Source organism: Rhineura floridana, chromosome 4 (assembly GCF_030035675.1).
Source record: "Rhineura floridana isolate rRhiFlo1 chromosome 4, rRhiFlo1.hap2, whole genome shotgun sequence".
In the NCBI taxonomy this organism is placed as follows: Eukaryota; Metazoa; Chordata; class Lepidosauria; order Squamata; family Rhineuridae; genus Rhineura; species Rhineura floridana.
In genome coordinates, this window is record NC_084483.1 from 140,702,496 (window position 1) to 140,723,970 (window position 21,475).

Sequence of the window (21,475 nt, forward strand, 5' to 3'; positions counted from 1 at the left end):
GGAATGGGTCAAGATAATCTGTTTCAACCAAGAGTACTTGCAATTGCCGTGCCACAACCCTCTCAATCCCCTTCCCTAAGAAGGGGGTATTTACGACCAGGCAGTGGTTGCTGCAAACCAATGGGTCCATAATCTGGATGCAGTTTCAAAGAAGACCATCTCTCTTGCCCTATCAACTGTACCTACTCACCTTTAGTGGGACACAAGGAAGAGCCTACTTTTCTGATCTTAGGGAGCAGGCAGGATGGTATGGGAGGGAGCAATCCTTAAAATATTGCTTCCTCTCAGGCTGGTAAGCTGCTTTTGACTTGGTGGGTCACAATGTGTGCTGGCCTGCTGTAAAATTTCATATTCCTCTTGATTTATTTTATGCGAATGAATATGCAAGACAATATTCATAACCAGAGCTTGGAAATGTTTCTTTTTTGAACTATAACTCCCATCATCCCCAGCCAGCATGGCCACTGGATTGGGCTGATGGGAGTTGTAGTTCAAAAAAGGAACTTTTCCAAGCTCTGTTCATAACCCAACAGAGTCATGGAACTGATGACTTCTTTGCTTGCTTTGTGTTTTAACTTTTTGACCCATGACTGCGCACATATATCTGTTACAACCAATGCATGTAGAACAGAAGGTGTATTTTGAATCTTACCAGAGAAGACACTGGGAATCTTGGAAAGAAAACTTTTGACTGTACGAATGGGAATTCCATTTTTCTCATCTTGCATACGAGCTATGACATCTTCCATCTAGTCAAAGGGAAAGGAAAGGGGGGGGAGTCACTGAAATTGTTGTGTGAAGAATCACAGTAGATTTTCTCACAAAAAAAGGAACAGCACCTGAACATTACTTTTGTTTCTAATGAGATATATAATAGGCAAAGATTATGCAAAGTTCAGTGTGATGAAATGGCCTCAGGTGAAAATCTAGAGAAACCGAGTAATTTATCCACCAGCTTCTACAAGAGCAAGTTTCTTTCATGCATGGCCTGGCAGGCTCAAAGGAACAGAGGTGACAGCAGCAATCTGAAGACATTGCCCAGTGAACAACCAGTGTGGCTAGCTTCAGCCCAGTGATGTTTTGTTCTGGTGTTTCTTAGTTTGTCACTTTTAACATTAGTATTCAAAAGCAGTTTGTAATCAGTGTGAAAGTGTGCTGTTCATGTGCAAAGTCTTGGTTATGGCTGAAGTACTCCTCTGGATTGTGGATGTGGATTCATAAGGATAAGTCTTTATGAGATTTTTTTTGTAATCTGATATGAATCTCTGGTACAAAATGCATAAGTGCACAATTAATGGAGTGTGCTTATTATCCTTCTTCTTTGTCCTTAAAACACACCTGGAGTCTAGCAGCATGTTGGATCCCAATTGTCGTATATGTACATTTAAGAAATAATGGAATGACAATATAGCAGTTTGATATATATTTGATGCACCACTCATGTATTTTGTATTTGGGTGTTCACATCCAAGTACAAAAAGTCTCTGAGCAGTTCTCCCTAAATTGGCTCTGACAATGTTCTGAATCGAAGGGACAATCGGGAAAAGGCTAAGGACAAATTGCCAAGCCAATTCTTTTCATCCAAGGTTGCAGAGAATCATCATGTGCCCACAAGCACCACCACATTCCTCCTCACAATTAATACCAGCTGCAATTATACACACACATTGTTTATAAAGAACATATCCCCAATCAGGTGATCAGTGTTCTCAAATGTGGAAATACAAACATTTGTCAAGGCCTTTAGGAAAGCAGTTCCCAACCTCATGTTGGTAAGCTTATATGCGGCTTTAAGCGCTGGACTCTGAAACTGCACACCCAACACTCTTTTGCATATGGTTCCTTTTAACCCAGTGCATGAGCAGGGGTACATATGCAAAAAACAGTCTCCATGGCTTCCTTGATTCAGGGGGAAAAAAAGAATTATCTCAAAGATGATACTGCCATGCAGGGCTGCCCCATCCCATGGTCAGCTTTGCAGGGCCACCCAGAGGGTTTATGGGGCCTGATGCAGGTGTGAGTTTGAAGGCCCCGCTGCTGCTCCCTACAAGGACCCATGCATGTGTTACAAAGCTAGGACTACATGCTAGAATTATTGCATGCACAGACTACATGTGAGAATTCTCACCTGCAGTTCCTCCTTGCCCTGGGATCAAGTACAATGATAGATGTGCTTAATTTTTTCTTACATAGGGATAAGGAAATAGGGATTGGGTTGTGCTTCTCCAAACACCTTCTGACAGAGTTTTTTTCTGCTTCTTGGGGATAAGACTCAGGCTGTAGCCTGCTGCTGGCCTTCTCCACAACTCACTCAGGAAAGAATCCTCCCTTAAGGCCTAGTCTCACACCACTCCTATGCCTTTCCTTGTGGCTCACTCACTCATTGAACTCTTTCCCCGGCAGACCTGGAGTTTTCTGTGACAAGAACATGATTCCTACTCTGTCATAGAATCCCTCCTTAAAGCCTTCCCTGTTCCTTGTCTCTTAACAACAAACTCTGAAACCGGGACTATTTGACTTGGAACAGTGTTAAGCCTGCTTGACCAATCTTATCTCTATTGCTGCCCAAACATAAAAAAGATTTTACCTTACTGTGATTGGTTTAGACTCCCTTACAGTTGGGCTATAGACCTAGGTAATAAGAAGACCCCCCAGCCTCCCAAGGATACATTTTAGCCAGCTTAAGTCTCAAATTTGCATCTGTTCTATTTCATGCATACAGGCGGGCCCCGCTTATACGGCAGGTTCCGTTCCGGACCCCCGCCGTAAAGCGGAAATCACCATAAAGCGGAACCTCATTGAGTATAATGGGGTGCGTCATGTGAAAATGACGCGAAAATGCAGCAAAATGCCGCAAAAGCGGCTTTAAAACAGGGAATGAAAGCCGCCACATTAGCAGAACACCAGGAAGCGAAGCGCCGGGAAGCGTGGCCCTACTGTATATACTTCATTACGGCTGGGAGAGGTCCCATTATGTAACGATTAGATGTTGAGATTCAATGTCGGCCAGCTCCCTGCTGAAGCTAAGCAAGGTCAGGTCTGGTCAGTGCCTGGATGGGAGACCACCTGGGAACCATATATAAGCCACCTTGGGTTTCTATCATGAAAAGAAAGGCAGGGTATAAATGTAATAAATAAATAAATAAATCTTACACTAATATACCATTTCCTCTTTTTATGAAAACTTTATACAGAATACCAAGAATTCTAGTGATCAAAGTGGCAGGGACAGGGCAGGGGCCAGTGGTACGCACAGCAGTTTTGTAGCAGTTCCTATCTTTTGATAAGTATTTTTTTATTTTAGAATATCCATTATTTTTATTGTTAAAAATAATAAAGAAAAGTTATAAATAAAAAAGATGTCCAGATGACCTCTTAACAGCTTTATTTTATTATTATTTATAATAATTTGAAGTGCTAAGTACTCGGTAATGTTGCCTCACAGTAATTACTGAGTAAGTACTCAGTAATGTTGCCTCACACTGATTTTACCTAGCACAAATGACATCAAGATAAGACGGTCTTTCAGGTATCCTGGTCCCAAGCTGTATAGGGCTTTGTACACCAAGACTAGAACCTTGAATTTAGCCTGGTAGCAAATAGGCAGTCAGTGCAATTCTTTCAGCAGCAGGGTGACATGTTGGCGATACCCTGCCCCAGTGAGCAGCCTTGCCGCCGCATTTTGCACCTGCTGCAGCTTCTGGACCAACTTCAAGGGCAGCCCCACATAGAGCACATTACAGTAATCTAGCCTGGAGGTTACCAGCCTAGAGGTTGTAAGAAATTGTTCTTTCAGTTTGGCTGCACCTACACTTTGGAACTCCCCTGCCTACTGACATTAGGCAGGCACCCTGGCTGTATTTTTTTTTGCTTAAAACATTTCTGTTTAGGTAACCCTACTCAGACACGTAGATGTTGATATGTTTTAATCATTTTAGTTTACTGATGTTTTAATTGTTTTTAAAAAGTTTTTAATTACTTGTTTTTATTGAGAATTTTAATGTCCTTGTAAACAGGTTTCTTACAATCAAGCGGTATATAAATTTTGTTAAATAAATAAAAATAAATAAAGGAAGGAATAATATTCATTTTTAAATCAGCAGAAGGCATTTCGGCTCAACTGCCTTCTTCAAGGGCTTACGTGTAAAAAATAGAACAACAGTTGTGAAACCACACATAAAATCTAATTGATTATACGTAACACTAGCAATGCAATATACATTATACAATGTCCTTGTAAAAAAAAAGTACATGGGCAAAACATCAAGGATGTTCAAAATAAGAATAGGGGAGCATCTTGATAACATCAGGAACAAAAGGATTGGCATCTGTCTGGTGAATTGTTTTTGGAAAACAACAATGCAATAGCAGATCTTCACTCCTGGCAGTAGAAAAAGCCGCCACTGTGGTGGAGCTACAGGGTGACTAAACTGCAAACTGTGCCCCTCGAAGTAGAAAGGAGTAGACGTAATGAGTTTTTTAGATTGGAGCAGAGCAGTAGCCATAGACATGATAATCACAACAGTAATATTAATAATATAATGAAATTAGATGGTGGTGATGAAAGGAAAGCCAGAAGCCTCAGGAGGGGAGAGTGTCCTTGCACTCGGGTCCTACTTGCGGGCTTCCCCCAGGCACCTGGTTGGCCACTGTGAGAACAGGATGCTGGACTAGATGGGCCACTGGCCTGATCCAGCAGGCTCTTCTTATGTTCTTATGGAATTGCCTGCAACCTTAGCACTAGCAGGATGAACAGCTGCTCATCCAAACTTGCCTTGTGTCAACAGGTAGCAAGCCCTAGGCCCATAATGTTTCTTAAAGAAATCAGGACCTTTGGTCTATCTAGCTCAATTTTGTTACACGACCTGGCAGCCACTTTCCTGGGTTTGACACCGAGTGTCTTTTCCCAGCCCTACCTGGAGATGCTGGGGTTTGAACCTGGAACCTTCTGCATGCAAGGCCGAAACGGTATGCAGGCGGGCAAGCTCCAACAGCCCTCACTAACTGACCACCCCCCACCCAGCAAGTAAAGTATGGGAACCCCAGGTCATCTGTGATGTCCCTGTAAATGTGGTAAGTGCGGGTTTATTAGAGTATATGTGGTAAGTAGACTGAGTGAGAAGGGGGAGTACATGGGCTGGAAGGCTGGAGAATGTTGTATTATGATTGGCTGAGCGTTTGAGTGTCTGAAGGTATAAATGAGAGGATAACAGAGCTGTTGTGAGTTCTGTTGGTGGGAGTTCTGAGGGAGGTTGGAGTTGGTTTTGTGGGTTGGATTGGATTAGGTGGGTAGTGAGGCAGGTTATTGATGGCTAGAAACATAAAGAGTAACACAACTTATGAAACCACATGCTTGTTGACAATACCTTTAAGTAATCTTGTTATTCTCTGTGTATATAAATAAATATTTCTTGGTTTACCAGAACACCTGATCCTTGGCTGGGTTACACAGACCAGAAGGGTGGGCAGGGCATATACCAAAGTTGGGAAACAGTATCAATGGTGGCAGCGGTGAAGAGATAGTGTAACATCATCAGGTATCCAGAGCAACCCAGGGCTGTGTTCTTTATAGGCACAAAGATACGGGGGAGTTGTGGCCTGCAAGTGCACCCAGACACAAAGTAGCAATAAGCCAGGGAGAGATTAAGGCACAGTCTCAAGGCAATATTGCTTACAGGGAGTGTCTGGTGCTGCTGCCTAGCAGTGGGATCTTGAGAGTTCTTTGCTAGAGCTGGTGAGATAACTGTTTAAAGACCAGGACCCTGGGGTGGGACCGTGACAAGGCGGTGGCGCCTGAGGTGGGATCCTGACAGGAAGGATCCACTGGGAAGCAGTAGCTCTCTATGCTTTCTTGACAGGATGGAGGGGCATTCCAACCTGCCAGGACTGTTAGAAATTGAACCTTAAGCCTTGTATGATGCTCAATAATTGAGCTATGGTCCTCGTCCTGGGGGGGGACAAGTTCTCCCCCTCTCCTCCCACCCTCCTCACCATTGCCCTGTACCTTTCTCCCCCCACCCCGCAAAATATTTTTCAGACCAGGTAGGCCAAGGTCAGGTGGCCAGGCTAAGAAAGAGCAATGGGCCTGGCCAAGTATGAGGATGGAGCAAGGTGGGAGCTGATTTAGGGGCTTGGTTGTGGGAGGGGCATGGTTTGCCCTGATAGGGAAGGCCCCATCCGCAGAGGAAAGCTGGGGGTTGGTAAACACCCCGTGGATGAAAGAATCCTCCCAGCCTTGTCCCATGCACCTCTCGACCGCAGGGGAGTTGAGTAGCCGCAGAGGCTGCTTGATTTTGTCCAGGAGAGGAGGTGAAGACCCAACATGTGCTAGCTCCCCAAGGAGGTGTCAGCCGCCAGAGAGCACCACTCCAATGCTGACCTCTGCTTCCACATGGGTCTCTGACGGTCTGGTCCAGCAACAATCCTCCTCCGAAGCCAGCGTATGAAGAGAGAGGCCGTCACGCCATAGGCTGGGGACTTTTAAAAGCCCGGGCCTGACTCCACCCCACAAGTGTTCTCATGGGATTGTCCAGGATAGCAGGCAATCCTGCGAGAGTGCCACGGGCAGGAGGAAGAGGTTTCCTCCTTCCGTTCACTATTTGGTGACAAGCTTCACTTGTAGATCTGTAGTTTCGGTTCTCTCCATTTCTTTTTTCAATCATAAATTCAGTTCTCCAGGTTTCTGTGGAGAATCTGATTTTTTTAAAAAAAAATCCTTATGAAAATTCTTCTGCATTTTAGTGCAAATTTCTCAGACATTTTTGTCTGTAGTTTTGACTAATATACCTATTTTTGCAAGCAATTTCTCATAATATAATGAACTTTATATGCTATTTTTGTCAATAAAACATGTTTCTGACCTGAGAACATGGCTCTACCATAAAGGATTTTGGGTAATATCTTGTGTGGGAATGAAAGGCAAAAATCTGTGCTGGTAAAAGCATGCCATTCTCAGGAACAAGCTATGAACTCATTAATTAGAGACACTTGTCTTATCTAGTCTCTGTCTGTCTTTCAAAGCCAATCCCCAAAATTGCCTGGAATATTACATCATCCAGAATGGCTTTGATTGGCCAAGGCTTGGCCTAAGCCTAGAAAGTTCCAGCCAAATTGGCCCTCTGATAGTCAAGGCCGTCCCAGGCCTAAAAGATTCTAACCATTTACCCCTTTGATTGGTTTCAGTATGCCAAGGCCTAGAAGGTTCTGTCCATTTGCCCTTCTGATTGGCCCAAGAATCTGTGCTGCTGTTGCTAGGCTTTCCCTATAAAATTATTTTAAAACCCCTTGTTAGTTGCCCCCATTTCCCTGTCTCACTTGTATTCCTGAGGGAGGGGGTCAAGTATCCTTTGCTATCCTAAGCTCTGCTGATATGTTTAAGGGTTAGGAATTATTAGATTTTGTTATTCTGTCCTGTGGTTATTTCTCAACTGTCTTTTTGGTACAGTATTTTGATGTTTTATGTCTACACAATTTGGGTGATCTGGGTTTAAGGAATTTGATGCTGTTGTTGTTATGTATTTATCTATTTTGATGCATTTCCAATATTTTTAATATTTACTTTTTTAATATTTACTTTGGAGTATGTTCTTCCAGGCAACCAGGTACTTTGTTCAGCACCTTGGCTTCTTTGCTTACAAGCTATTAAGTAGTCTTTTTGTCTTTAGGCTCCAGGACCAGAGTGTGTGGGTTTTTTTAACTCTTGCCTCCTTTTCCCCTAATATATGCTTTTTTGTAAGCATGTTTGATTGGAGAATTGTATCACAAAATTTGAATAAGTGCAAATTTTGAACAATGACTATGTTTGTGTTCTCATGCTGTTTCAGAACGTGCACATTCAATAAATTTGGCTTTAAATGGGAACTGAATCAAATTTCTCCCCCCATCCCTAATTTCTACTGTATCAAAATGCACTAGGCATCCGTAGAATACATGAAGCAATTGGTAATTGGGTTTTTTCCTGTTTTTCTCATAGAGTTAAGACACCTGGGTCCAACTGCAAGTATTTCTTTTTACAGTTTGAGGCAGGTTTCAAAGTGCAGGTGCCCTGCAAGGCCTTTGAAATGGATTTTTGAGCAGTGTGTAAAGAAATGAGGAGGTTTGTATGGGTTACAAGATGGTTCTGGTTAAAAAAGATTTCTTTCTGTTAATTTGCATTGAAAATGAGTTTATTTAATAATGCAGACAATTGTGTTTTTAAAGTTTTTAGTTTTTTATGTGTGGTTTAGCAACTTTTGTTCTATTTTTTGCAAATAAGCCCTTGAAGAAGGCATTGAGCTGAAAAGTGTTGGGCTAATTTAAAAATAAGTATCCATCCTTTCTAGCATCTTTGAGATTATTCTCTTTTTTGATCACATCATTGGATGTTTCTTGTTTCCATGTGTGCGTGTTTTCTTGCTTTGAGGCAGTAAAGGTATGCAGTGAAAAATCAACGGTCTTCAAAAATACAGCACTGAAAACTGTTCGCTGAAATTTTTCATTTTCTAGGTTAGCAATTTTGATAGTCTAAAACTTGGGAGATTTAAAACTTCAGCCTTCTGATGAAAGGCCTGCCTTAACTTCCATATGAATTTAGAGAGATTAGCACTGTCTGTCAGTGACAGAAAAGCCATTTCACATGAAAACAGTTTTTACATCAAAAGCAGTCTACTCTGCATTTGAAATAAGATTTGTGTTTTTCAAGGGAGTTCAAACAATTATGCATTTTAGTTTTCATGACAGTTGGCTTACCCATAAAGGTTACTGACCTCTGTTGTATACGTTTCATGTGAGTTTTAGGGAAAGGTCACATTCCTGTTTTCCACTGAAGTCAAACACAGTAGTAAAATAATGGGATTTCCCCCACAAAAAAAGTAATAGCAAAATAGGTATCAGATCATTACATTGATAAAAACTTGATTTAGAATTTCAGCACTTTTTTCTATCATAATATATGCAAGAATTATGGATCGATGAGTCTGCAATTTCAATTTCTCTGTTTATTATTTTTCCAATCTTAAGCTCAGTTCTCCACATTTCCACGTCCCTTTCTGTTTGATGATGATGTTAAAAAACCAAGTCCTCAGGACTGGTTCTAAAGGGTGGCCAGGTGGGGCACTGGCCCAATGGCCCCAGGAGCTACAGGGGCCCCCTCAGCCACCCTTCCATGATCCGCACGCCCCCACCACCCACCTACCTGTCTGCTGTCTTTTACCATTGCCCTTTGAAGATGGCGGCCACGGTTTCCCTAAGGTACTGAAGCCCCTGCCACCATCTTAGTTGATGGCAGAGATGCGCACGCGTAGCACGCACGTGTGCCATCAACAAAGATGGCGGCAGAGGCGTCATTCCCTTAGGGAAACCACGGCCACCATCTTTGTTAAGGGCAATGGTAAAAGACAGCAGACAGGTAGGTGGGGGCGTGTGCGTGCATGCGCATGCATGTGCACACACACATGCCAGGGGCCAGGGCAAGCTGATGCCCAAGGGCCCTGGCATTCCTGGAGCCAGACCTGCAAGTCCTCATTAGCATTTTTCTCCTAATATAGGCATGATTGTATGCAATTGTATGCAATTTTGCCTAATATGCACATTTGTGATATGCAATTTCTCCTAAAATAAGACATTTTTGTATGTTATTGTTTTACTAATATATGTATTTTCATGGACATTTTGCCCCAGCATATGTATTTTTGTACACTTTAAAAGGCTGGAGAACTGCGCTGCAAAATTTTGAAAACTGCAAATTTAGAAGGATGGCTGTGTTTCAGTTCTCATATTGTTTCAGAAAGTGGTAATTAGATAGATTTGCCTTTAAATGCGAACTGAATTGAATGGCTCCCTCATCCCTGCTAAGAATGAAGCACCCACCAAAACTGTATCCCCCTGTGTTACAGATAACTTTAAAAGCCTGGACTACTACATCCCTGTCTGTTCTGTGTGCAAATCACCTCTGTCAGTGATGTGGCCCTCTTCTCCCCATCATCAGGGCCAGCAAAATACCGATTGGGCTCAATCGGCCCCTGCACTTAGCAGGGGCCCCGTGCTCATGGGGGAACTGCACCTTAAAGCCTTAGCGGGACCCAGGGCCGGCTCCAGGCATGCTGGGGCCCTTCGACACCAGCCTGCGCTGGGCCCTGGCACTCCCCTAATGCGATTCGCAGCAGGATTGGTACCGCAGATTGCAGGGCAGGATATCCCAAGCCGCCCGCCATTCCCCTGCTCTACTTACCTTTCTCTGTGCTGTTTTTTTGGCTGGGTGCACTGCACGCACAGGTTTGCCATCAATCAAGATGGCGGCTGAGGTTTCCCTAAGGGGCTGAAGCCTCTGCCGCCATCTTGGTTGATGGCACGCATGTGTGCTACACACGCGCATTGTTCAAGGTGGCTTTAGTCTGGCATTATTTGAGAATTGGGAGGTGTTGTTTTGAAGTCTTTAGCAACCCCTGCATTAACAACTCAGGTATATATGTGTGTGTGTGAGAGAGAGAGTGAGTGAGTGAGTGAGAGAGAACGCATGAAGGTGCATTACAAATGGCACTCTCAACGGGATATATGAAGGTATAACAGTGTTTATATATGCTTACTGTTGAGACTTGTATGTATGAAAAAATGACTTGTTAAAAGCACCTGTCCACAGTGGCTTAACAAACACAATGCAATATGGCCACTGATTAGCAAAACAACACTACAGCAGCACGTAAGAGCTTGATATAATCAAGGATATGATGACAGAAAATATCAAGCAGCAATCAGTTTGTCATTTTTCTCCCCTGCCCCAGGATCCTTCTGTTAATTAAGGCATATGTGAAAAATCAAGAGATAACTATGTTAGATATTGCACAATACAGTTATGTTTTTCTTGAGGAAAAAAACCTAAATGTTTTCTTATTTCAAATTAAGCTATTTAGTGACAGGGGTGTTAGACTTGAACAAAGGGCAACAGGCAGGGCTGGCACCGGGCATGACTGGGCCCTTGGCCACCAGCCTGCCCCGGGCCCGCAGCACCCACCCCACCTACCTGTCCATTGCCTCACATGAATGCTATGTGCGCTGCATGCGCATGCCTGCCATCAACAAAGATGGTGGCTGAGGCGTTAGCCCCTTAGGGAAGCCTCCACCACCATCTTGGTTGATGGCAGGTATGCACACACAGCATTCACAGCAACGGGAGAGGTAGGTGGGGCATGTGTGTGGACTTATATAAGCACATGCAGTCTGCATAGGGGGGTGCCTGGGAGCTTCCTCTCTGCAATCTGTGGCAGGGTCAGAAGTCGACATTGCTGCAGATCACAGAATGGGAGCACTACTCTCCCATCCTAAGGAGGGGCCTTTCAGGGGCCCCTCAGGGCTGCAGGGGCCCTTGGCCAGGACCCAGCCTGGCCACCCTCTGACGCCAGCCCTGGAAACAGGATTCCAACCCAACCTCTGCCATAGACTCAACCAAGTCTCTTGAGCTCAGAACTGTGCTCAGTCCTATTTTAAAAGCAATTAGGCAGGGCTTACTTAGGTATCACAGTTTTTATTATGTAGGAAACTAATACTGATTTTTTTTAAAAAAAGTGTTCTGCAATGACCAACTGGTTTAACAATAAACTATTATATGGGGTGTATGTATTTTTACATCTGCAGTGTGTGTGTATATGGAGTCTTTCCAACAACCCTGTGAGGTAGCGTTGGGGACTGGAACCCAAGACAGCTCACAATAAGAAATAAACCCCTTTAAAATCCAGTAACCATAAAACAAGTATAAACAGTTGCAAAACAGCTTAAAGTGGCATGATTCTGAATTTTGTGTTAAGTGAATGAAGTTTATTTATTATTTATTTATTGTTTGGTTTATATTCCGCCCTTCCCCCCAATAGCAGCCCAGGGCGGCAAAAAAAAGCACTAAAAGCACTTTAAAACATCACAAAAACAGACTTTAAAATATATTAAAACAAAGCATCTTTAAAACATTTTTAAAAGCTTTAAAAACATCTTTTTTTATAAAAAGAAAAGGTTTAAAAACATATTAAAAAGCAATTCCAACATAGATGCAGACTGGGATAAGGTCTCAGTTTAAAAGGCTTGTTGAAAGAACAAGTTCCTTACCACTTGATCTTGCAGTTCTCTGCACACTTTCCTGTTTGAGCAGGCAAAGCTTATTAAGTAGATCCACACAATACGTTTAAAGTACATCCAACTCACATTTAAAGTGCATGCCTTCTCCTAAAGAATCCTGGGAAGTGTAGTTTTCCCCTCACAGTTACAGTTCTCACCACCCTTAACAAACTACAGTTTCCATGATTAGTGGGATTCATATGCTTCAAATGGGTGTTGAATGTGCTTTAAATGAATGGTGTGGATCTGGCCTAGGTATAATGTGCATTCAAGAGTGAATTGAAACAACTGAACAATTTTAAAAGATACTTTTTTAAACAGGGAAAGGGTTGTAGCTCAATGGTAGGGCATATGCTTTGCATGGAAAGGTCCGGAATTCAATTTCTGGAAAACGCTATAGTCTGGAATCCTGGAGAGCCAATGCAAGTCCATATCATCAGTACTGAGCTAGATGGTACCAAATGGTCTGAGTCAGTATAAGGCAGATTCTTTGTTCCTAAAAGTGGCAAGAGTCTCAAGGGCCACAGTAACTCCAACATTTATATATTTTAGTTACAACATTTACATACCACTTTATTGTAAAAAATCTCAAAGCAGTTTACAGAAAGAATTTAAACAAAATTATTGGCAAAAACAGTTAAAGACAGGTATTTAAAAACATTCAAAATAATAAAACCAACACTGAGTTAAAAACATTTAAAAACACAATAGCTTCTACATGCCTGGATAGGCTTGCCTAAACAAAAATGATTTTGGCAGGTGCTGAAAAGAGGCGTCTGCCTAATGTCAATAGTCAAGGAGTTCCAAAGCGTAGGTGCTGCCACATTAAAGGACTGATTTCTTACAAAAGCAGAACAAATACTATGTGGCACCCATAACAGGGAAAGCACACTTTGAACTTGGCCTGGTAGCAAATCAGCAACCAATGCAGATTTCAAAGCAGAGGTATTATGTGCTGATAGGATCTCACTCATGTCAGCAATCGTGCCGCAGCATTCTGCATTAACTGCAGCCCCCGGGTCAGGTTGTGGTGCATGGGGATTTTTGTGACCTCGGCTGACAGGCTGACAGGATTTTTTTAGTTTTGGTTTTTGGTTATGAATCATGACTGGTTGTGAGATGCTGAGTTGTCTGCCTTACACATAGAAATCTTGTTGTGGTTGGTGTGGTATTGCATTTAGGAAAGCGTCACTGTCTTTTATTTTTCTTTTCTATTTGCATTTCACTTCTTTAACCTCACTCCCTTATATCCATAGAAGCAACAACAGTGGTTCCACGCACTCAGCTCAACCCCCTTAAACCCATTCTGATGCACCTTGTTGGTAGCATGTTGGTTTGTTTCTTGCCCAATAGTGGTAAAAGAGAGTTCACATATTTGGAAGTGTGGCTGCAATTGTTGTTCCCAAGCTGCTGCCTGTGAAGGTAGACCAAACCATCTCTTATCAATTATTCCTCACTGGAATTGGGTTGGCTGTCAAAGTGAGTTTATAGCAGCCCACAGGGTAGACAGAAAAAGTAGATAATCTTCTTACTCTTATTCATTTCTCAGACCTCTTTTTGCAGTGAAGGGTCAAATCTGTAAAGACGTTTGGAGCAGCCATGTTAAAAGATAAGGGCAGGGCATTCCAGGCAGGGGGTTGTCAACCCCGCTTGGATAAGGATGTCTTTGCAGAGCATCCCTAGCCAAGGTTTACCAACAGCACAATCCAAACTATATCTACTCAGAAGTAGGTCCTGTTGAGTTCTATGGGGCTTAGTAAGTGTGTTTAGAATTACAGCATTCAGGGGCATACATCTTTACTCCCAAATGCTCCCATCTAACATCTCCACAACACTAGGCACCTTTCTTCCTACAATGGCCTTCTGGTCACTGGCCGAAAGCAAGTAGGCTAGATTAAATGTTCCCTACCCAGACTCCATCTTTTAGCTAAGATTTCTATCCTAATTTCCAATCAGAGAAATGTTTTTGTTTTAATTGTATGCTCCAAGCAACTCTGACTGATGCTTAATGTATCATGCTTAATGATATCACTAGGGCCCGCCCCTGTGACACCACTCAGGTCCACCACCATGACATCACTAGGGCCTGCCCCTGAAATCTCAGGGTTTGGGATGCTTCTGACCTGGCAACCCTACTATATCTATACATACTGATTTCCTTGTTAATTTTTATTTTATATCCTACCTTTTCTCCAAGGAGTTCAGAATGGCATATGCAGAATCCCCCCATGGTTTCCTTCAAGGTGCTGGTCAAGCCCAAACCTGCTTAGCTTCAGAAATGGAAAAACAATGTGTGCTGTCACATCCATTCACTGGGCCCAGTGCACTATGCCATTTTACAAAGACATTTCTCAGCCTGTCATTTGTTTTGCTGCATGCACCGTTAGATAACTGCTGCTATCTCCGTTTGGGTAGGATGCCAGTAGTGGAACATTAAAGCAGATACCTGTGATAACCCGTCACAACATTTGTAAAGAACCAAGCACAATGAAGCCCCCCCCAAGGCCAGGAATACAAACACAAGCACAACAACTGGTCGAGGCACAGCTCTTCTCCAGTAAACTGATCCCAGAGCTTGCCATGACACGGCAGCTTCTACTTTTTTATGATTGAGAAATGGAAATGTTTTTCTATCAGCACGACATATATGAAGAACACTGCCATTTGTCCAATATATTTTAAAGTAACATATTGCATTTACTCTGCTTTTCTAATGTTATTAACTCCCTGTCCCAAATGGAGGGCAAAAGAGCAGGCACGACCCCAAGAGATACCACAAAGGTTATAACATTCAAAGTCTTTTAGGTTCTTATGTTATTTTCACATGCAAAAATTCAGTCTTAGATTGGACAGAGAGATGCTGATAACTTCTTGTATTTTATTAATGCAAATCTATGCCTAGCTGAGGGAAAATAATATTAATTTAATTTATTTATTTATTACATTTATATACCGCCCCACAGCTGAAGCTCTCTGGGCTGTTTACAGCAATTAAAAACAATAAAAACAAATATACAACTTTTAAAACACAAAAAACAATTTAAAAAGACAATTTAAAAAATTTAAAAAACAATTTAAAAACACATGCTAAAATGCCTGGGAGAAGAGGAAAGTCTTGACCTGGCGCCAAAAAGATAACAGTGTTGGCGCCAGGCACACCTTGTCAGAAACATCATTCCATAAGGCCCTCTCGCTTGTTGCCAGACTCCCAGCTTCCCTCCGAGTAGGCACCCTGAGGAGGGCCTTGGTTGTTGAGCGTAGTCTATGGGTGGGTTCATGTCGGGAGAGGCATTCCATCAGGTATTGTGGTGCCAAGCCGTGTAAGCCTTTATAGGTTAAAACCAGCACCTTGAATCGAGCTCGGAAACATACAGGCAGCCAATGCAAGCGGGCCAGAATCGGTTTTATATGTTCGAACCATCTGGTCCCTGTTACCAATCTGGCGGCTGCATTTTGCACAAGCTGCAGCTTCCGGACAGTCTTCAAAGGCAGCCCCACGTAGAGTGCACTGCAGTAATCTAACTTGGAGGTTACCAGAGCATGGACAACTGAAGCCAGGTTATCCCTGTCCAGATAGAAGCGTAGCTGGGCCACCAACCGAAGTTGATAGAAAGCACTCCGTGCCACCGAGGCTACCTGAGCCTCAAGTGACAGAGATGGTTCTAGGAGAACCCCCAAGCTATGAACCTGCTCCTTGAGAGGGAGTGCAACCCCATCCAGGACAGGTTGAACATCCACCATTGGGTCAGAAGAACCACCCACTAGCAGCATTTCAGTTTTGTCTGGATTGAGCCTCAGTTTATTAGCCCTCATCCAGTCCATTGTCGCAGCCAGGCACTGGTTCAGCACATTGACAGCCTCACCTGAAGAAGATGAAAAGGAGAAATAGAGCTGTGTGTCATCAGCATACTGATGACAACACATTCCAAAGCTCCGGATGACCGAACCCAACGGTTTCATGTAGATGTTGAACACCATGGGGGACAGAACTGAGCCCTGTGGAACCCCATACTGGAGAGTCCAGGGTGCCGAGCAATGTTCCCCAAGCACCACCTTCTGGAGCCGACCCGCCAAGTAGGAGCGGAACCACTGCCATGCAGTCCCTTCCACTCCCAACTCAGTCAGTCTTCCCAAAAGGATACCATAGTCGATGGTATCAAAAGCCGCTGAGAGATCAAGGAGAATCAACAGAGACACACTCCCCCTGTCTCTCTCCTGACAGAGGTCATCATACAGGGCAACCAAGGCTGTTTCCGTGCCAAAACCAGGCCTGAAACCTGACTGAAATGGATCCAGATAATCAGTCTCATCCAAGAGTGTCTGGAGCTGGCCTACCACCACTCGTTCAAGGACCTTGCCCAGGAATGGAACATTTGCTACTGGCCTATAGTTATTAAGATTTTCTGGGTCCAGGGAGAGTCTCTTCAAGAGTGGTCTCACTACCGCCTCTTTCAGGCAGCCAGGGACCACCCCCTCTCGCAGAGAGGCATTAATCACTTCCCTGGCCCAGCTAGTTGTTCCATCCCTGCTAGCTTTTATTAGCCAAAAAGGGCAAGGATCTAGCACAGTAGTGGCTGCATGAACCCGTCCAAACACCTTGTCAACATCCTCAAGCTGTACCAACTGAAACTCATCCAAGAAATCGGGACAAGGCTGTGCTGTGGATATCCCGCTTGATTCACGGGCTATAACACTGGGGTCTAAGTCCTGGTGGATGCTAAAGATTTTATCCTGGAAGTGCCTAGCAAATTCATTACACAAGGCCTCAGATGGTTCTACCATGCCATTGGGGCCAGCGTGTAATAGCCCCCGGACAATTCTGAAGAGCTCCGCTGGGTGGCAGATTGACAATTTGATAGTGGCAGCAAAATATATTTTTTTTGCTGCCCTCACTGCCCCTAAATACAGCTTACCAGAGGCACTTACCAGTGCGCATCGAGCAGGAGTTCGTCTCCATCTGCACTCAAGCCGTCTCCTATATTGTTTCATCACTCTTAGCTCTGGAGTATACCATAGAGCCGTACGAGCTCTACACAGGAGAGGGCACTCAGGAGCAATCATGTCAACTGCCCGGGTCATTTCTGTATTACACAGTTCAACCAGGGTTTCGACAGGAGCGCCAGCCCTATCAGCCGGAAAACTCCACAGAGCCTTTTGGAAACCATATGGATCCATAAGTCTCTGGGGGCAGACCAACTTAATAGGTCCCCCACCCTTGCAGAGGGGAAAAGCCACTGTAAGTCTAAACTTCAGCAAGCAGTGATCTGTTCATGGCAGAGGGACTGATGTAAGGCCCCCACATTCAGAACACCATCTCCATGTCCAGTTGCAAAAACCAAGTCTAGAGTATGCCCTGCTACATGTGTTGGGCCATGGCATGTTGGGACAGTCCCATGGTTGTCATGGAAACCATGAAATCCTGAGCTGCCCCGGATAAGGTGGCGTCGGCATGGATGTTGACATCCCCCAGAACCAACAGTCTGGGGGATTTCAACAGTACATCCAAGACCACCTCTGTCAGCTCAGCTAGGGAGTCTGTTGGGCAGCGGGGTGGGCAGTACACCAACAGAATCCCCAGTCTGTCCCGCTGACCCAACACAAGGTGCAAACACTCCAGACCAGTAGTCAAATGGACAGGGTGCTTCCAGAGGGAGATGGAGCTCCTATAGACCACAGCAACCCCCCCTCACCGACCCTCAGGTCTACCCTGATGCTGAACCAGGTACCCTGGCGGACATAGCTGGAAAAGACTGACTCCTCCCTCCTCACCCACCCAGGTCTCGGTTATACATGCCAGATCAGCTGCCTCATCCAAAATTAAATCACGAATGAGGGAGATCTTATTATGCACCGATCTGGCATTTAGGAGCAGCATCCGGAGGTCTGAGAGCTGGCTGATAGGGCAACCAACAAACCTGTGGGTGTGGGGAAGACCGGAACAAGGAACAGTTGTTAACTGCCTGGGCCGCGTTCCCCTTACCTGGCAAGTCCTCTTTACAATGCCATATCTCCCTCTACCCGTCACTACACTAATTGGGGGCCCTTCAAGTCTCCCTGCTTGGCTCTGAGTCTTCTCTCCCAGGCACATAACTCAAGACCCACAAGTCCCACAAAAAGCCAGGGAATCTACAAAGCAGGAGCCACCTCAGCCAGCCAGCTTATGTATTTCCTCCAGAGAAGGGACAAGTGGATGAAATCAGCAACAGCTGGCTGAGTACCTGGGGGCCTGGCAACCTACAGCACAGAATTCCAACAAGAAGAGGGGTGGTGGTAGCTGAGCAGCAGCAGCAGGCAGGCAGACAGGCAGACAGGCAAACAGCCACAGCAGATGTCTGTCCCTCTTCCCTAGGCGATGGTAGTCCCCTTCTTCCTGCAGGCACTGGGTCTCCCAAGCCATCTCAGCCAGCCAGCTTATGTATCCCCTTCAGGGAAGGGACAGGTGGATGAAATCAGCAACAGCTGACTGAGTACCTGGGGCCTGGTCCTGCAAGCCGTGGCAACCTGCAGCACAGAATTCCAACAAGGAGAGGGGGGGGTAGCCGAGCAGCAGCAGGCAAGCAGGCAGGCAAGCAGGCAGGCAAACAGCCGCAGCTGATGGCTGTCCCTCTTCCCTGGGCGATGGTAATCTCCTTCTTCCTGCAGGCACTGGGTCTCCCAAGCCACCTCAGCCAGCCAGCTTATGCATCCCCTCCAGAAAAGGGACAGATGGATGAAATCAGCAACAGCTGGCTGAGTACCTGGGGGCTTGGTCCTGCAAGCCATGGCAACTTGCAGCACAGAAGTCCAACAGGGAGAGGGCAGTGGTGGTAGCTGAGCAGCAGCAGGCAGGCAGGCAGGCAGGCAGGCAGACAGTCACAGCAGATGGCTCTCCCTCTTCCCTGGGCACTGGGTCTAATATCCACTGGTCTCATATTATCTTGCAAAAGTCAAATTCAGCTGTCTTTATCTTCACACTGTAACACAACAGCCATGGCTTGTTTCACAAATGCTGGGAGAAGTCTCATAGCGATGCCAGATCTCCAGCAAACGGCCGGAGTCTCCGGCCCTGCCCTTGCTTTTCTCACCTCCGGCCAGAATTGTCCCTATGTTGTTTAATCTCCGGTTTTTGGCTGGAGTCTCCAGTTTTTTTGGGGGGGGGGCTCCGGCTCTCCGGCTAGGAACCCTTAATCTACGGACTCTCAGCTTCAATTTTTTTTAGAAATTAAGTTTCTAGGTGGTCTGGTTCCCGAGATATACACCAAAATGTCAAAACCCCCCCATGTGACTGTTTTTTACAGATCTTTAGAACAATTCCTTGCTCTGGCTACAACTCCCATCAGCCCAATCCAGTGGCCATGCTGGCTGGGGCTGATGGGAGTTGTAGTTTAAAAAAGTAACTTTTCAAAGCTCTGGCTGTAACCCCACCCTTTCGGGATTGTAGCCAATGAAGCCAGGGTTGTGACTTGTTGATCCAGGCTTAATTTCAACATCAGAAAATGGTGGCTTTAAGATTTTTGCAGTCTGCGTAAGTAATATGGCTTAACGGGTTTTTTTAACGGAGAGAATGGAGCTGCTATGGATATGGCTTGTTCTACTCTCTTCTCTGGTCAAAGCCAATCACTCAACTCGGTATTCTCTTTAGCTACATGAACATCTCTGTTAATGGTCTTGAACTGAACTTGTGTGTCAAGAAAGGCTTCTTGATTATTAAGGGGTACGGGGTGGAAAAACTGTTCTTGGTCAGTAACAAGACTTGAGCTTTTATCCTCACCTCCACCGCCCAAAGTCTGGACCAAATGGCATAACTATGTCATCTTCCAGAGCTGTAATCAGAATGTTCAAGTTGGCTTGTCTGAGTTATCATATCAGTGGAGGCTTCCAGTTCTAGTTAAACATATCCCGGGGATTTGTCACACTGATTAGTACCTGGCTAGTGCCAAAGTAGTGTAACATGCAAGGCAAGGATTTTATGACACTTGGCAATACTTTGAAGTTGCTTACCCATGTATTTTCTCCCCTTTGATTGTGTGTCTTTGTCCATTTAAATTTTCATAACGTGAATAAGGCAAAAAAAAAAGAGTTACTTGTAGACCCAGCTCAGATCTTGTGCACATTAGGCTGTGCTGACTTGGAAATTTCTCATGCTGCCAACTTTAGTCTTAAATGTGAAACTGCAACAGCAAAAAACAGTGTCCAATAAAAGGAGGTCTTGTGCCATGTTGACATTTTTGACACAAATTCCTATTAGCGATGGTTCTAATCGAGTCAATCCAGCAATTCCCATGCTCTGACAAACTTGAATACAAACTCCAACAACATCAAGAACATCCTTTGCATTTCTTATTATACTAACAACGGCCAATGAAAGCTATTTCACAGGAACATAGGAAGCTGCCCGATACTGAGTAAGACAATCATCCATTTATCTCAGTATTATCTACACTGACTGGCAGTAGTTCAGACAGTGGGTTTCAGACAAGGGTCTCTCCTAGGCCTGCATGGAGATGCCAAGGATTAAACAGGAACCTTCTGCATGCCAAGCAAGTGGGGTTACCAACCGTATTCTTTTAAGAGTACATGTACTCTTTTTGAGATGGTGCAACAGCATAATCTTACTTTTCACTGATCGAAGCCAAATGTACTCTTTTTGAAAGGACAAAATGATGGTAACCCTACAAGCAAGTGCTCTACTACTGAGCTACAGCCCATTTCACAAAAAGAAGAAATGGCAATGTTGTGCTGCACTTGATCCAATATGTCTAATATATTCATTTATCAGCATTATAACATTGCCATTTTAAAATACATAGTCATATAAAATGCACATATAGCATCTGCTAAATAATCAGATGCAACACTAAGAAGCATACATATTATATACAATCCATGAACTGCAGCAGTTCAGTAGTCCAATTGCTATAGATCTCCCTGCTCAGTAGTAGGTCAGCCAGCTACTGCTTAGTGTTTTCTTTAGACCAGTGATTCCCACATGTTTTTTTTCCCATGGACCACCTGAAAATTGCTGAAGGTCTTGATGGACCACTTAATTATTTTTCTGCCTGTTGTAGTAGTTGTAATTCCATAGAATTGAACTTGTAATACAATAAAATACAATTTAGGAAAGAAGCAATACAAGTACAATTAAAAAATCAATAAGAATATTCAGTGTGATAGATGTGCCATCTCCCATCTTCAGCCACAAATCCACAGACACACCACGGACTCCCTGAATGAGGCTCACAGACCACAGTTTGGGAACTCCTGCTCTAGACCATTGAAGGCTATTCAACCAAACTAGACCTTTCTTAGTTACATAGCATGCAGCTGCATATTAGGGATGGGTGAGAATTCTGCTGAATTTGGATTTAGCACCGGATTTTTCAGTGGTCCACATATTCTTTGTGGAGCAATCCTATTT

At 44.2% G+C, this 21,475-nt stretch overlaps 1 protein-coding gene across 3 annotated transcripts in view; it reads right to left on the reverse strand.

The window, feature by feature from the left end:
• The window catches only part of RGS7 (regulator of G protein signaling 7), a 186,542-nt gene that overhangs the window by 118,988 nt on the left and 46,079 nt on the right, over positions 1 to 21,475 (reverse strand). For all 3 annotated transcript variants that reach the window (XM_061624593.1, XM_061624592.1, XM_061624591.1), the window contains exon 2: positions 653 to 749. In XM_061624593.1, coding sequence (XP_061480577.1) covers positions 653 to 749 — 97 coding nt within the window. The remainder of the gene's footprint in view (positions 1 to 652; positions 750 to 21,475) is intronic.